At 38.4% G+C, this 18,113-nt stretch overlaps 1 protein-coding gene across 2 annotated transcripts in view; it reads left to right on the top strand.

Moving 5' to 3' along the window:
* SLC39A8 (solute carrier family 39 member 8) overlaps positions 1 to 15,237 on the top strand; it is a 72,975-nt gene extending 57,738 nt beyond the window's left edge. For both annotated transcript variants that reach the window (XM_072810744.1, XM_072810745.1), the window contains exons 6-8: positions 10,382 to 10,589; positions 10,784 to 10,968; positions 13,455 to 15,237. In XM_072810744.1, coding sequence (XP_072666845.1) covers positions 10,382 to 10,589; positions 10,784 to 10,968; positions 13,455 to 13,604 — 543 coding nt within the window. In that variant the 3' untranslated portion in view covers positions 13,605 to 15,237. The remainder of the gene's footprint in view (positions 1 to 10,381; positions 10,590 to 10,783; positions 10,969 to 13,454) is intronic.
* Positions 15,238 to 18,113: the final 2,876 nt, after the last annotated feature.

Here is an 18,113-nt window from a genome sequence, read left to right as displayed (position 1 = left end):
GGCCTTCCTGCCCCATTGGGTGATGATGCCTTTTGTGGGGGTGGGGTTCAGCATCATTCCTGGTTTTTGACGGGTTGACGGGTTGGACCTTCTTCAGTGCTGGTAAGCCAGATCCTGGCTAGAGGAAGAGAATGCTGAGCTGTGAATAGTCTCTATCCTCACTATTCTGACCCCTTTGTCTATGGGCCCATTAAATCAACATTGGGATGACTGATGAAAGATACCAAGTGAGGTTTATAGTCGGATCTTGTTCACTTCATTATTGAGACTACACTCTGTGATAGTCTCTAATGGGATTTAACAGAGTAGAATTATCTTCATCTTCTGTGTCTGTCACAAGAGGTCCATCTGCATAGTTCTGTCCAGATATCCTTGCCACCAATATCCAATTTTGGTTTTTGGAAGCTTCTGACCACCTAGGCAACTTTTTAAAACAATATAAATGTATTTTTTATTGGTGTTCGATTTGCCAACATATAGAATAACACCCAGTGCTCATCCCATCAAGTGCCCCCCTCAGTGCCGTCATCCAGTCACCCCCACCCCCCGCCCACCTCCCCTTCCACCACCCCTAGTTCGTTTCCCAGAGTTATGAGTCTCTCATGTTCTGTCTCCCTTTCTGATATTTCCCACTCTTTTTTTCTCCTTTCCCCTTTATTCCCTTTCACTATTTTTTATATTCCCCAAATGAATGAGACCATATAGTGTTTGTCCTTCTCCGATTGACTTATTTCATTCAGCATAATACCCTCCGGTTCCATTCACATCGAAGCAAATGGTGGGTATTTGTCGTTTCTAATGGCTGAGCAATATTCCATTGTATACATAAACCACATCTTCTTTATCCATTCATCTTTCGATGGACACCGAGGCTCCTTCCACAGTTTGGCTATTGTGGACATTGCTGCTAGAAACATCGGGGTGCAGGTGTCCCGGCGTTTCATTGCATCTGAATCTTTGGGGTAAATCCCCAGCAGTGCAATTGCTGGGTCATAGGGCAGATCTATTTTTAACTCTTTGAGGAACCTCCACTCAGTTTTCCAGAGTGGCTGCACCAGTTCACATTCCCACCAACAGTGCAAGAGGGTTCCCCTTTCTCCACATCCTCTCCAACATTTGTGGTTTCCTGCCTTGCTAATTTTCCGCATTCTCACTGGTGTGAGGTGGTATCTCATTGTGGTTTTGATTTGTATTTCCCTGATGGCAAGTGATGCGGAGCATTTTCTCATGTGCTTGTTGGCCATGTCTGTGTTTCCTCTGTGAGATTTCTCTTCATGTCTTTTGCCCATTTCATGATTGGATTGTTTGTTTCTTTGGTGTTGAGTTTAATAAGTTCTTTATAGATCTTGGATACTAGCCCTTTATTTGATACGTCATTTGCAAATACCTTCTCCCACTTTGTAGGGTGTCTTTTAGTTTTGTTGACTGTATCCTTTGCTGTGCAAAAGCTTCTTATCTTGATGAAGTCCCCATAGTTCATTTTTGCTTTTGTTTCTCTTGCCTTCATGGATGTATCTTGCAAGAAGTTACTGTGGCCAAATTCAAAAAGGGTGTTGCCTGTGTTCTCTAGGATTTTGATGGAATCTTGTCTCACACTTAGATCTTTCATCCATTTTGAGTTTCTCTTTGTGTATGGTGAAAGAGAGTGGTCTAGTTTCATTCTTCTGCATGTGGATGTCCAATTTTCCCAGCACCATTTATTGAAGAGACTGTCTTTTTTCCAGTGGATAGTCTTTCCTCCTTTGTCGAATATTAGTTGACCATAAAGTTGAGGGTTGACTTCTGGATTCTCTATTCTGTTCCATTGATCTATGCGTCTGTTTTTGTGCCAGTACCACACTGTCTTGATGACCACTGCTTTGTAGTACAACCTGAAATCTGGCATTGTGATGCCCCCAGATATGGTTTTCTTTTTTAAAATTCCCCTGGCTATTTGGGGTCTTTTCTGATTCCACACAAATCTTAAAATAAGTTGTTCCAACTCTCTGAAGAAAGTCCATGGTATTTTGATAGGGATTGCATTAAACGTGTAAATTGCCCTGGGTAACATTGACATTTTCACAATATTAATTCTGCCAATCCATAAGCATGGAATATTTTTCCATCTCTTTGTGTCTTCCTCAATTTCTTTCAGAAGTGTTCTATAGTTTTGAGGGTATAGATCCTTTACCTCTTTGGTTAGGTTTATTCCTAGGTATCTTATGCTTTTGGGTGCAATCGTAAATGGGATTGACTCCTTAATTTCTCTTTCTTCAGTCTCATTGTTAGTGTATAGAAATGCCACTGATTTCTGGGCATTGTTTTTTGTATCCTGCCACGCTACCAAATTGCTGTATGAGTTCTAGCAATCTTGGGGTGGAGTCTTTTGGGTTTTCTATGTAGAGTATCATGTCATTGGCAAAGAGGGAGAGTTTGACTTCTTCTTTGCCAATTTGAATGCCTTTTATTTCTTTTTGTTGTCTGATTGCTGAGGTTAGGACTTCTAGGACTATGTTGAATAGCAGTGGTGAGAGTGGACATCCCTGTCTTGTTCCTGATCTTAGGGGAAAGGCTCCCAGTGCTTCCCCATTGAGAATGATATTTGCTTCGGGCTTTTCATAGATGGCTTTTAAGATGTTGAGGAATGTTCCTTCTATCTGTACACTCTGAAGAGTTTTGATCAGGAATGGATGCTTTATTTTGTCAAATGCTTTCTCTGCATCTATTGAGAGGATCAGATGGTTTCTTGTTTTTTCTCTTGCTGATATGATGAATCACATTGACTGTTTTACAAGTGTTGAACCAGCCTTGCATCCTGGGGATAAATCCTACTTGGTCATGGTGAATAATCTTCTTAACGTATTGTTGTATCCTATTGGCTAGTATCTTATTGAGAATTTTTGCATCCATGTTCATCAGGGATATCGGTCTATAATTTTCCTTTTTGGTGGGGTCTTTGTCTGATTTTGGAATTAAGGTGATGCTGGCCTCATAGAACGAATTTGGAAGTACTCCATCTCTTTCTATCTTTCCGAATTGCTTTAGTAGAATAGGTATGGTTTCTTCTTTAAACGTTTGATAGAATTCCCCTGGGGAGCCATCTGGCCCTGGACTTTTGTGTCTTGGGAGCTTTTTGATGACTGTTTCAATTTCCCCCCTGGTTATTGGACCTAGGCAACTTTTTAGCACTCACCCACCAGTTAGTGTAGATCTATATCTCAGTCATTTCTTTTACACTACACCTAAAAGTTCTGCCCATGTGGAGAATTTTCCTTTAAGTTCCTTTAAGTATTTTAAGTTCATTGTGAGTACAGTTGTATAGCTAGCTGGAGCTGGCACGCTTACTGATGTCTCCACAGTTGACTGGCTTTAGGGAATACTCACGAAACCTTATTGTTGTTGAGGGAAAAGAAATGAAGCATTAGGTTCAGATACTATGGAAGTCTGAATCATCTGCCATTGCGATTTGCTTGTGTTTTCTAAAGCTGGTGTGAGTCTGTTCATTATATATAATTTAATAAAGGAATGCTGGTGTGAACAGCTGATTTTATGACTTGCTGGCCCAGATAACATCCAGTTCATGTTAGGCATGATGCCATGGCCACTTAATATCCCATGGGCACAAGATAAGTCTCTATAAGGACCCAGGAACAAGCAAGGCATGCCTTGAAAAAAGGAATAGTTAGTGGCAAAAGAGGAAATGGCTTTATTTTAACACCTTGGGGTTTGTACTGTGATTCTCTGATCAGGACTTGCTGAAGGTTTCTTTCAGCATCTCTGTCTGCCATAGACTCTTCTAATTCCACTGGGTCTGCTGGGTCATAAGAACCAAATGACAGGAAGGTTTGCAACATAGCCCAGACCTTGTAGAGCCTTTTCATGTTCTGGGCACTACTAAAAATTGCAGACCACTTATGAGTGACCAATATGCCATTTCCCCATACTTAAAATATATCTTAAAATATATGAAAAACCCAATTAAATTCCATTTGGGGGCTGCTTGTTATGGCCACTTCTAATACCAATGATTACATCATTTAGGATCCCAATAGAAAGCAGATGGAATGCTCAGAATAACTTAAGGAAAATATATGTATAAGGTGTGAGTGGGGTGTAAGAAGACCACAGGAACCAGTAATTGCAAGTTTTTGCCACTCCTGCCTGGACCCAAAAGGGTGGAGGGGAGAGAACAGTTACTAGAATCTGCAAAGAGAGTTGTCTTGAGATGAGCTGTGGCCTTCATCTGAAGGTCATAGACAGCCTTAGATGACTACACAAATGGGTATCAAAGAAATCAATACCTTGAATTCTCCCTCCTTTATCCTCTGAACTCCCTCTAGAGATTCCCCAGTGGTCAATCTCAAATGAGAACTAGAGGACAAAGAGCCTGCAGAGGTGGCTCATTCAGGACAGTAGAGTGAGAGAGTAGAGAGTTATTCTGGAAGGTTAGATAAGAGCTATTTATCACAGGTCTGGAGCTTGAATCCTGGCTGTTCCTTTCTGGATTATGAATTCTAGCAAGATGGAGAGTCTCTGATTTATGTTTCTGTCCTCAGTTCTTAGCACAGTTCCTGCCTACTATATAAAATAGGTGTTCAGTAAATAATTAAGTAGCCTAATCCCAATAGCTCCCATATGACTTTGAGCTAGCCATTTATATTCTTAGATTGTCATTTTCATCATCTTTAAAATAAGGATGCCAGTATCTGTTCTGTTTCACTCATGAGGATGTTGTAAAGGTCAAAAGAAAATGAGGACACTAACATATGCAAGTGCTTTGTAAACTGTGAAGTGCTGAGTATGCAAGACATTACTTTACATCTTTGAGATTCATTTTCTCCCATACCCAGTCAACTATCTGATTCATATAAACTTACCATGTCAGATTTCAATCTTCTCACAGTAGGTTTTACTTTCTCACTAATTAATCTCTTAGCTTTCATATACCTTGGACTCTTGTAGTTGAAAGTTCTATGGTTTTCTTCAAGAGTATATTTATGCTCAAGCTCAAGCACTTTTGTTGAGTTTTCCTTTTTTTTTTTTTTTTTTTTGGTTAACAAGTCTCTGAACACTCACTTTTCTAAAGCTCTTTTTTTGGGGGGTAGATTTTTCTCCCTTTTAAAAAAAATAATCTTAATCAATGTGCTCCTAAATATATTCAAGGATCATATGTGAGGAATCTCTTGTCTTGCACACTTGTAGGCAGTTTTTGTTTTCTTTCCTGTAATAAATCCATGTTCATCTGTACTGTTAGGTAAAGTGATCTGTGGGAGATGGTAATAAACATTCATGGAGTACTTGGTGGCTTATAAAAATCTCATTTCATCATCACAACAATCTCTCTCATGAAATCAGTAATATATTCTCCATCCTACAGATAAGGAATTTGAAGTTAGATTTAAAGTGATTTTTTTTAAGGACTTTATTTTTTAAAGAACAGTTTTCAGCTCACAGAAAAATTGAAAAGAAAGTATAGAGATTTTCCATAGACTGTCTGCCTCCACACATGCATAGCCTTCCCTGTTATCAGCATCCCCTGTCAGGTCAGGACATTTGTTGCAATTGATGAACCTACACTTACACATGATAACCACCCAAAGTCCATAGTTGGCAGGTGACTCTTGATATTGTATATTCCATGGGTTTGGAAAAATGTGTGATGACATATATTCATCAATGTAGTATCATGTAGAATATTTTCACTGCCCTAAAAATTCTATGCTCTGCCTATTCAACCCTCTTCTTCCCCCAATCCCTGGCAACCACTGATCTTATTGTCTCCATAGTTGTGCCTTTTCCATACTGTCAGATAGCTGGAATCATACAGCAGGTAGCCTTTACAGATTTGCTCCTTTCACTTAGTATTATGCATTTAAGATTCCTTATGTCTTTTCACAACTTAATACCTCATTTTTTTGGGGGGAGGTGTTAATATTACATGCACTACAGTCTATTCATTCATCTACTGAAGGATATTTTAGTTGCTTCCAAGTTCTAGCAGTTAGGAATAATGCTGCTATAAATATCTGTGTGCAAGATTTTTTGTAGACATAAGTTTTTAACTTCTTTGAAAGATACGAAGGAACATGATTGTTGGATCATTTGGAAAGTGTGCTTAATTTTATAAGAAACTGCCAAGCTGTCTTCCAAAGTAGCTGCACATCATGTCTAATGTACCATTAAACATAAGTTTTTAACTTCTTTGAGAGATACCAAGGAACACGATTGTTGGATCATATGGCAAGAGTATGTTTAGTTTAATATGAAATTACTTAGTTATCTTTCAAAGTAGCTGTACCATTCTGCAATCCCATCAGTAATGAATGAGAGTTCCCGTTGTTCCACATCCTTGCTAGTATTTGATATTATCAGTGTTCCAGATTTTGGTGATCTTCATAGGTATACAGTGGTATCTAATTTTTGTTTTAATTTGTATTTTCCTATGATATATGCTGTGGAGCATCTTTTCATATGCTTATTTGCTATCTGTATTTTCTTTGGTAAATTGTCTGGTAAGGTCTTTGGTCCATTTTAAAATCATGTTTTTTTTTCTTATTGTTTAGTTTAAAGAGTTATTTGTATATTGTAATAGTTCTCTATCAGATGTATCTTTTGCAAGTATTTTCTCTCAGTCTGTGGCTTGTCTTCTCATTCTGTTGACATTGTCTTTGGAAGAGCAGAAGTTTTTAATTTTAATGAAGTTAAGGTTGTCAATTATTTCTTTTATGTGTTGTGCTTTTGGTGTATCTAAAAATTCATCACCCTATTCAAGGTTGTCTACGTTTTCTTCTATGTTATTTTCAAAGAGTTTTATAGTTTTAACTTTGCATTTAGGTCTGTGACCCATTTTGAGTTAATTTTTTGTGAAGGGCTAAGATGTTAAGAGCCTTGCTGATGATTATACAGTAGTTGCTATCAGAGCCAAGCTAGAACTTGGTTCTCCTGGGCTTCAGACCTAAGTTCTTTTCACTAGATTAAGTTGCCTCATCATGGCTGAGGTTAGAAATAGCCTAAAAAAAAAAAAGAAAAGAAATATCCTCAAGTGTACAGAAGCAAGCAAGCAAGCAATGACAACAGCAAACAAAAATAAAGGAGAGAGAAGAATACTCACTAACTTAACTAGAGGGATTTAAATTTAGTGTTTTCTTTGCTCAGTGGCTCAGTACCAGGTAGATTAAAAACAACTCCTTTGTGAATGTCTGTCTACTTATGTTTGTTACAAAAGTATTAAAAATGTATGGCTGTTAACCTATCCAACAGTGTCATTTGACACATAAACTTACAGAGCATAAGAAATATAGTTAATAATATCTGTACTTAGAGGTAAGAGAATCATGACTGATGTATTAATTTAATTTCTTTTTCAGAATTAAAGGAGTTTGTATACAGACTGTATGTAATATCAGGTAGTCAAGATTTGATCTTTTAATCTTTTCTGTAAATCCTCACAAGTAAATAAAGACATTATAACTATTTGTTTAGGTAAACCAAGTTGGAAGACGAAAACAAATGATCTTATTAAGTGTCTCTTGGCAGTAAGTTTTCGCAAAGCCAAGGTCTCTTCTACCGCTTTTCTCATGACCACTTTTGTTTCTTCTTTGGGAGCTATTGCTTCTGGCTCTGGGGCATCTCTTACCCAAGTCACCCATATGACCAAATTATGATTGTTTATTATGTTGCCCATTTAAGATGTATCAATTGTTAAATTAATTAAATAATGAGGCCATTAGGCTGGGGTGGCTCTAATGCCTTGGCAGCCTATATAAAGAAACCAAAATCTAAACCTGTAAATGTCTCAAGGCTATGAAATTGAAACCTAAAGACAATTGGTCACAAAAAGCCAACTGGGCTTTAAGTTAGAGCCAATCAATAATTTTCTTTCTTTGTTTCTGCCTTTTCTCTGTGAAAGTCTCTCCTTGAGCGCTCCTAACCACATCCGGTTTGACACTGCCCAATTTGAATCAATTTTTGTTCAAATAAATCTCCTAAAGTTTTAAATTTACCTCAGTTCATCCTTTAACACTGTAAAGTAAAAACACCACATTTGAAGACCAGATGGAATTCTTATGCTGCTGAGATTTACCTTTAAAATAAAAGAAAATTGAACACTTATTCCAACATTGCTTCAAGTGTTGAGAAGGGGGTATTCTCCTTGTGAATTGCCTTAAGAGCCTATTTCAACAAGAAGTGTCTCCTCACCCCCATAAATTCAGAGTAGGAAAACAGTTAGTAAAAATTGTCCACTTATTCCTTTTTCATCCCTGAGTAAGTTCACCAACATTTTGTAGTTTCCTCAACTCTAAAATGATAACAGTAATCCTTAATTCACAGAGTTGTTCTAAAGGAATTAAATATCTCAAGTGCTTAGAGCAATGCCTGCACATGATAGATACTATATGCCTTTATTTTGTCTCTTTCTGCTACTACTACACCACTGCTGCTACAAGTAACAATCCCTCCTCCTTCCATGTTAATTTAAGAATTTAGTGGCTCCAAATGACTTTTGGCTGTGTCTACAAACAAAAACATTCCCCAAGGATGAAGATTTGCCACTAATGACACAGTGAAAAGATGTATTGCAGGATCTAGTTAGTTCTGAAAGAGCAGTCCCCAAAGCAACTGAAGCGACATTGGGATAAATCTAAAACCTCTCAGATGATGACTTGGAAGGCAGCCCTTCTCGGCCGGATGTATACTGAACATTTTAAAAATAGTCAGTCATATACTTTACATCTTGTTTCTCCAATATAAATATACTTCTGGAAGATAGAAGTTGTATTTTCCACTTCTGTGCACTCCCCATAGCATCCAGCACAGTGTTTTACAAATTTCAGATGCTCAATAAATATGTTGATTAGCTGTTGAGGTAGAGTCGAGGGGAGGAGAATTAGGAATAAAATGTTCTCCAGTTAATTGCAAATTGCTTCCCTACTTAAAAATAAATTTGCATTTTATCATCTTTTTCTACAGTTTCTGGAAAATGCTTTAGTTGGCATTTGGTATTTGATTTTATACCATTTTGTAAATTTTATGGAAATCTAAATTTTTATAAGGGATTTTCTGTTTTTATTATTGTTTCAAAATAGAAAGAGGTGTTAGTGCAAAGGCAGGCCTGTTCTAATCACAGTTCATGAAATTTGTTAAGAGAATCATGGAAATTTAGAGCTTATAGGGAACACATTGTTACAGCTTAATTATCCGACACATTACTTGGAACACAATGGAAACTTAATAAGTCATTAAAAAATAAATGAATTATTTAGCACATTATCTTCATTTCTTCATAATTGAAGAAACTGAGACCCAGATAACCTACTCAGATGACATAGGAGGGATTACAGTAAATGTTCTTTATGTCATTGTGCTTGATTATTTATTTATTTATTTATTTATTTATTTATTTATTTATTAGATACAGAGAGAGGCAGAGACATAGGCAAAGGTGGAAGCAGGGTCCTCACAGGGAGCCTGATGTGGGACTCGATCCCAGACCTGGGATCACACCCTGAGCCAAAGGCAGACACTCAACTGTTGAGCCACCCAGGTGTCCCTGTTATTGTGTTTTAAATTTGGATTTCACATGTACATTGTAACATGGAAAATGACTTTAAATTTAGTCTTTGAAAAAATTCCTTCGTTTTAATGTATGCAAATGAATCAGATTCTTAGGGTAGTACTGTTACTTTTTAGGAAGGTGATAGTAAGTATTTTTCATATAAATCAAAAGGATTTTTTTTAATTTTTATTTATTTATGATAGTCACACAGAGAGAGAGAGAGAAAGAGAGGCAGAGACATAGGCAGAGGGAGAAGCAGGCTCCATGCACCGGGAGCCCGACGTGGGATTCGATCCCGGGTCTCCAGGATCGCGCCCCGGGCCAAAGGCAGGCGCTAAACCGCTGTGCCACCCAGGGATCCCTCGAAAGGATTTTAAAAGAGGAACTAGAGTAAAATGTCTTTTGAATGGCTTGTTCAAAGCCTGTCAACCTATTCATTTCTTTTCTCCCTACCATAAATTTTTGTTGTTTTTGTGTTCGTTGTTGTTTTATTGTTATAAATAATTAGGAGTTCTTAACCACTATGAAAGATTCTCTGTTGGAACCATTGGTCTTTCTTAATATATATCTCCTACTTCTGTGTATCTGTTCATTGAAAATCTACCTCTTAGACTTTCAAGAAATGTCGGTTATTGGGGTGCCTGGGTGGCTCAGTGGTTTTGGCATAGGATTCTTGATTTCTGCTCAGGTAATGATTTCCTGGTAGTGAGATCGAGCCCCATGTCAGGATCTGGGTCTGGATCCTGCTTGAGATTCTCTCTCTCTGCTCCTCCCCTCAGCTCACGCAAAGACACTCTCAAGAAAAAAAAATGTTATTTTGTTGGTTGATTTTCTCTTATTTTACAGGATGGAAAAATGGAGTCAAGTTCATGTACCTGTTTGAAGGGACCCAAACTGTCCAAAATAGGGACAATTGCCTGGATGATAACGCTCAGTGATGCCCTCCACAATTTCATCGATGGCCTGGCGATTGGGGCTTCCTGCACCTTGTCTCTTCTTCAGGGACTCAGTACTTCTATAGCAATTCTGTGTGAAGAATTTCCTCATGAGTTAGGTAAGAGGCTCTGTTCACACAGTAGAAGTCAGTCACTTCTTGGTTTTGGTGGAGTGAGACATTTTAGGCGGCGCACTCTTAAAAATACCATTGGTGCATCACAATGAAGGAGCCCCTATTGGACATTGATGCTTGTCTTTCCTCATCCAAAAAATAGCAAAAACTACTCACTTGATACTTTTTTCTTTTTCTAGGGGACTTTGTGATCCTACTCAGTGCAGGAATGAGCACTCGGCAAGCTCTGTTATTCAATTTCCTTTCGGCATGTTCCTGCTACGTTGGGCTAGCTTTTGGCATTTTGGTGGGCAACAATTTTGCTCCAAATATTATATTTGCCCTTGCTGGGGGCATGTTCCTCTATATTTCTCTGGCAGATATGGTAAGAAATTTTAATATTTTATTTTAATTTAAAATTTAGAAATAAACATCTGTGTTATGAGCTAAGGGTAAACTTCCACTTTCATATGTGAAAATTCTGTTGTAATTTAAAACATTCCTGGTTCAAGAGATCAACTCTTCTTGTACTAACAGTAATTCCAAAGTAGATTCTCACTGATCTTTTGATCTATGATCTTATTGATAAAAAAATGAAATGATTTACTTTTGCTGAAGTAGAGATATTTTCATAGGTTTTTTGCCTAGTGGGAGGTAAACCTTGCATTCTACTATAGTGTGTCCGCATGGGACCTTACCCCCTCTTTTGTGAGGATGTCACATCTAGAAAGGGATAACTTGTTAAATAGCATTTTGTTATTTCAAAGTTCTTTAAAATTTTTATAAAAAATTTATTTGAGAGCAAGAGTGTGTGTGCGCGAATGTGAATGGGGGAGGGGCAGAGGGAGAAGCAGAGTCCCCACGCAGCAGAGAGCCAGAAGTGGGCCTGGATCCCAGGATGCTGGGACCATGACCTGAGCCAAAGGCAGACACTTAACCCACTGAGCCACCCTAGTGGCCTGTTATTTCAAAGTTCTGAACAGTGAGAGCCTTTTGGGCTAAACTAGGGCTGGTAAATTGAACTAACAACATTGACTTGGGTTGGTATGTATTTGTATCTATGTTTATGTCTGTGCTGTGTCTATGTCTTTATCTATGTCACTGTGTATATGTGTGTGTGTGTAAGAGAGAATATCAGTGTTTCTGTGCGTTTTCAAATGAATCATGGACAGCTTTCTACAAAATGAAAATGTGCCACATATATGTAAATCAAGGAACATTTCCTTTGCATTTGGAACTGAATAAGTACTACATACATAATTTAATAAGTTAACTTCTTTCAAATGCATTCTTAGCTCCAAATGATAACTGTCTAGCTCTGGTCTTAGCTCTTTGCAAGCCCTTATCAGAGCAAGCACTTCATCTCTTGGCACTGTCACTGCATTTATATTTTTCTTCACAGAACTAATGTCTCATACTGTATCTATGCTAGGGCATCACTCGTTTCTCTGTTATAAGAATGGAATCTATTAGAATTGTTCAGTTTAAGGAAATAATACTAATAAATGATGCCTTATGTCCTTATAGCAGTTTTGGTTTTTTTTTCAGAATAGTTTCATAACTTTCACTCACTTTATCCTGCTAATGAGTTTCTTAAATCAGGCACATGGATTGACTGGATTCTGGAGACATCTTGAATGCTTTGGTACAATGTGCCATTGTATATGTAGCAAATCATTTTGGAATATGTTTTAAAAAGCTGGCATCGGGCAGCCCTGGTGGCTCAGCGGTTTAGTGCCGCCTTCAGCCCAGGGCCTGAGACCCAGGATGGAGTCCCATGTCGGGCTCCCTGCATGGAGCCTGCTTCTCCCTCTGCCTGTGTCTCTGCCTCTCTCTCTCTCTCTCTCTCTTTCTCTGTCTCTCATGAATAAATAAATAAAATCTTTAAAAAAAATAAAAAGCTGGCATTTACAGATCTTATGCAGCTTTTTTAGTAGAGTATATTTGCTGAGTGAGGGTAGATTTTAAGTACAGAACTTGGAGTTTTAATTGCTTTCACTATAATGAGATTGTTATAACCTTCAATTCTAGAATAGCACATAAAAACTGTAAGATTTTGTGAGGGGTAGTGCAAGTAGAAGGAAACAAATTGAAGAGAACAGAAATTAAGTATATAGTGATTTCTAAAAATTTACTTAATCAGCTACTATAGATTGACATTTCTGTGCCTGGCCTGGAATTTGTAAGGCAGTTGAGACACTGGAGTGAGGAAAGGAGCCACGGTCTCTGCATCTGGGGGGCATTCTGTCTTTAAAGAGAGGAAACTGGAAATTCAATGAACAAAGTCACACACCATGACTAAATAAATACAAGTAAAAAAAAAAAATCTGTGAGCTAAGAGGAAAAGCAATATATGTGGTGAGACATGATATTAGGGGGATTTATTATAAATTAGGAGGGGCTCAGGGAAGCCTTGCTAGAAAGTATGATTTAAACTGAAACCTCAAGGGTGTAGCTCACTGGAAAATTGGAGGGGGAAGAGTTCAGAGAGCAGTTTGGGTGGGTGTGAAGATTGTGACAGGGGAAAGTAGGTGGGTACATCTGAGGTCCTGAAAGAATGGTGTGGATGGAGCATAGAGAGTAAGGGGGGGCTGAGAGAGAGAGAGAGCCAGATGGACAAAGGAAAACAGGACCATTAAAATGAGGTAAGTACCATCCCACTGATTCACTCTCTTAGGGAACACTATTTCCATACTTTTATTCCTGTTAGTGTCTGATAGGGCTAGATGTCCCTTTTATGCTATCTCTACTAAAGCTTAAACGTCTGAATTAAATCCTCACCCCCCTCCGCGAAAAATCTCTAGGCCACTGTTTTACATTTTACCACCAGATGGCAACAGTTATCTAACAATCTCTCTCTCTCTTTCCCAGTTTCCAGAGATGAACGATATGCTGAGAGAAAAGATAACTGGAAGAAAAACCGATTTTACTTACTTCATGATTCAGAATGCTGGAATGTTAACTGGATTCACAGCCATTCTTCTCATTACCTTGTATGCAGGAGAAATTGAATTGGAGTAACAGCAAATGAAAGATGGTGTTTTTAATGAAGGCATTTAATAAATAAAAACATCTCCAAAGGGATTTTTAAGCTGATCCTATTTAGTTAAAAGATAATTTTATTTTCAACTGTAGGTCAAGAAAACTGATTATTGGTTTTAGATCTGTGAAGTAAGCCATTGTTTGTTGTTAAAAATGCTTCAAAGGGTTTTCAGTTCCAGTCTGAGAAAGGCTGGTATAGGAGATCTTTGGTCAATACCCACTTCTTCATGTGTCATGCATTCTACAATCATTTAGACACCCAGACCCAGAGATGAATACAACCTTTGTATTGCCTTTAAACCTATTGTATAAGCCTTTAAACCTCTGTGGCAGGCTCAAAAGCTCAGGCAGTTTCAGAGTGGTTTTCTTTTGGCCAATTTGTTCCAGTGCTTTCATTAACATGTGGAAGAGAATCGACATGCATATAACACAGATATAAATGATTCCAAGGCCTTAATGAGCCTAGGGAAGAAAGATTGCTCACAGCTTTTCTTTGTTTTATATACCAGTTAGAGACCTGCAGGATTGTTTTAAAACCCATCCTAAAATAATATGAATTCTGAAACCAGTAAAATTTTGTTAGCCCTACTAAGTTCAGACTTGGTCTCACACTTCATCTCTAAGTGGGAGCTCTAGTGGATCCTGCACAAATCCGGAATTGCTTTTTTTATGACTTAGGTTGTAATTATACCATAACACCTGGGCCGCTCGGCTTCAGAATACCATGTGTCTGCCTATGAAGGGAAAGACTCCGTGGGTTTGGAGAAAGAAAATGAATGTAATTTTAAGCAATTTACTTTTAAAAATAAACACGATTATTTAGCAGAGGATGTTTTAAATAAATGCAAAATAACAGATGGACTGCTATATCAAGGGCTGATTAACTAGAAGACACATTGCTTATGGGTGATTGAGAGCAATCAGAAAAGACTTCTGTGTTCAATCTACATTTTTCCTGTATGGCATACCTTGAAAAAATTTCCACGTACCATGGTTATGTCTGTACCTATTTTAGGTGATAGGGCCTGTTTGCTCCGTTAGCAGCTATAGAAAGTTGGTCTGCAATTAAACATCCTAACCCCAATTCACACTCCCACGTCACTTCAGGAGAGATGATTGACAGTGAGGAAAGTGATGGATAAAGGGCAACAATGATCTCAGGAATCCCATTTGCTCACAGACCATACAGTGGTGTCACACAGCAATAATGCAGATTAGATCAATATTTAACATATCTGTTAATGTAGATTTCACTTTATGACTGACAATTTAAAAAAAAAAATCTTCTTTGACCAAATAGTAAACACCGCTGAAGCCATCCATTGTCTCCTTCGTTGTTCATTTTAATATGTATCTTTTTGAGTGACTTCCAGGTATTTGGCATTACAGGGAGAGAGATAAGTAGGAAATTGGTGATGTGTTTATTGCAAAGATATTCAGCAAAATAAATACTGTAAAGATTAATCAGTAAACATAGAATCTATTTTTATCATCTAATCTTTTTACATTCAGTCTTAAGAAATAATCTTTACCTTTTTAAAGCACAGATTGTATGTCTGAGTTAAGAAACTATTTACGTGATATTAAAACAAGATAGTTTAACAAACTCTCATTCGGTGTAGATCATTGTGTGTGGGGGCTCTCTGGGTGCTTCATAGTACTCTCTCCACCTGTTGATTTTTTGGTCATTGCCCTCAACTATGAGGAAAACAGAGGTGATAGGACATGAAGGCCCAAAAAGCAAAAAGCAAAAAGAAAATAGCCTCTTATTGGAGGTTATGGTTGTGGGTAGAAGCTAGGATATGGAAAGCCATGATTATACTTAAATTATCCTAGATAACAATTCAAAAAATCAGTTGACATATACTGAGGCATGCATTAAACCAGTTAAATATTCCTTAATTTGAAACTTTAAAGATTCAACTCTGACACACCAAAAATTATTTGAATGCATTACATTTTGTGTTATGTACTTTCATTTTTGCATTATTGAACTTTCACAAAAGCCTACTGATAGCTGGCAGTTTTGTTTTTGTTTTTGTTTTTGTTGTTTTTTTAGCTGGCAGTTTTTTGAGTATTGAATTAGACCCTGTCTTTATCCGTCCAGGCTACCACAGACTGGGGGGCTTAAAAACAACAGAAATTTGTTTCTCACAGTTCGGGAGGCTGGAAGTTCAAGATCAAGGCACTGGCAGATTTACTTCATGGACAGCATCTTTCTTGTTGTGGCAGAAGGGTAAGGGAACTCTCTGGACCCTCTTTTAAAAGCACTAATCCCATTCATGTGGGTTTCACCTAAGGACTTAAGCACCTTCTCTGAATCCCCCCTCTCCTAATATCATAATCTTTGGGGTTAGGATTTCAGCATAAAGACTTGGGGGACATAGCTGGCCCCTATCACCATGCTGACCGCCCCCTGCCCCGCCCCCGAGACCCGAGGCTTACAATGTGTTATTCTTGTGCTCATGGGTCTGCAGGTGAGGTTTGGCTGATATAGCCTGGGCTCTGCTGGGTGGCTCCGCTTCAGGCTGGGGGTCATCTATGTGGAGCCACTATAGTGGGAAGTGCTACAGTCATGTGGTCAAAGGGCACAGGTGAGCAGTTCTAGTACAGAAGAGTGGAGAAATACAGTTTCAACTTACCTAGGTAGTCTCCAGAGACTATTATGTTACCTAGTAAAAAATAACTCTCATATCAATAATAATCCACCCACAGCTTCCAGAATTACTTCGTTTGAACTCTAATATTTATCCTTATTCCTTTTTTAAAAGATTTCATTATTTATTTATTCATGAGAGACACAGAGAGAGGGGCAGAGACGTAGGCAGAGGGAGAAGCAGGCTTCCTGCGGGGAGCCCAATGCCAGACTCAATCCCAGGACCCCAGGGTCATGACCTGAGCCAAAGGCAGGCACTCAACCACTGAGCCACCCAGGCATCACTATCCTTACTCCTTTTATAAGAATATTATTTCCTTTCCTTTACTAGTACGTCATTGTGTGCAATATAGCACTGCTTTACCCCAAGTCAGGATAATTTATTTTTCTTCGGTTTGTGAGTCTCACCCTGCACGTTCATTTCTATGGCAGTTGCTTAGCATAGCCAACACAGAAGTCCAGTTGTATAACCATCCCTCAGTGGCATTTTATAATGATCTTGAGATGCTTGGTAAACCCTGCCATGTCTACAAGGGTTTCTTTAACCAGAGCTCAAATTTTTTAAAAATGAATTAATTGAGAAGAACCAAAACAGCACTAGGAGTTTACCAGATAATTAGCATGAGTGTGTTATCAGAACTAGTTCCTCATGGCCTGTGCCAGGGGAAGAACTGCTGGTCTACTCTCCATGCTCTGATTGGCATTGATTTCCTTTGGGTCTCACTTTAGTTTTTATCAGTGGGCTACCATGATTTCCAGACTTTCTTTGTGTTTGGTCTATTAGAGTTCTTAACCTTGCAATAAATAAGTTCCCTAACATTGATGTTGCTACAGCTGCTTTCTCACTGACACTTTGCCTTCTCCCAGCTGTAGGTTGCAATAGCAGTGTTAGATTGCATTTCCTTTAGCTGCCTTTCTGTGATGACTATGCACAAGGCATGCTCTCATGGCTATTCAACTTCCTATGCTGGAGGCTTCCAGCTTCCCTATGTCTCATAAGCAATGAGTTTACCAGTAAGACTGCAGGCAAGCCAAGGCAACAGGATGAATTAAAAACTTGAATACATGTTCTGTTAATTCTTAAGATGTGCATTTCCCCCCATATTTTAACATTTCCAAATGATATGCTGCTCTCACTGGCAACCAGATGGCATTGTTGAGATAGTTATAGTTGAGTGAAAATGAAAGTCATCTGTTGGGATCTGGTAAGGCCAAGAAAATGCCAGTATCACTGTGTTTAGGATTTGGTGGTATATGATGATAGGCGCCTAAACATGTCAGGTTTACTTTCCTTCTTACAAAAGAATGTTGCTGCAGCAGTGCAGGGCTGGCTGGCATGGCAGTTTCTTAGTCATTGGGAATCCGTTCTGTCATTTGTGGCTTCTGAGTTCAAGATAATTTCATGTTCTTAGATATTTGCTAGAGAAATCCAGTCTTAAAATCTAATTCCACATGGCGGAAGGGAGGAATGGGTAGAAAACAAAAATTCACACCCATCTCTTCATTCCCCATAAAGGAGCTTTCTCAGAAAGAACATACACCAATCTCTACTTACATTCACTGGTCAGAGTTAGTCATATGGCCACACCAACTTGCAGGAGAAGCTGGGAAATGTTGCTTCTAGCTAGATACACTACCACCAATAAAATCAGGGTAATGTTACTAAGAAGAAGTGAAGAATGGAATTGGGTAGACTAGTGGCCCTCTCAGGTATACAGATTTGTGTCTGGTTCACTGGGGGAACTTAGTATTCTAGATGGTTCTGACATGGGCAGTTCAGGGAACTGCTTCTTTTAGGGATTCTCATGATTACTTTCAGACTAATTCCTTGC

The sequence above is a fragment of the Canis lupus genome, chromosome 33, assembly GCF_048164855.1.
Source record: "Canis lupus baileyi chromosome 33, mCanLup2.hap1, whole genome shotgun sequence".
In the NCBI taxonomy this organism is placed as follows: Eukaryota; Metazoa; Chordata; class Mammalia; order Carnivora; family Canidae; genus Canis; species Canis lupus.
Note: the sequence above shows the minus strand (reverse complement) of the source record. Positions and strands in the feature narration are given on the sequence as shown.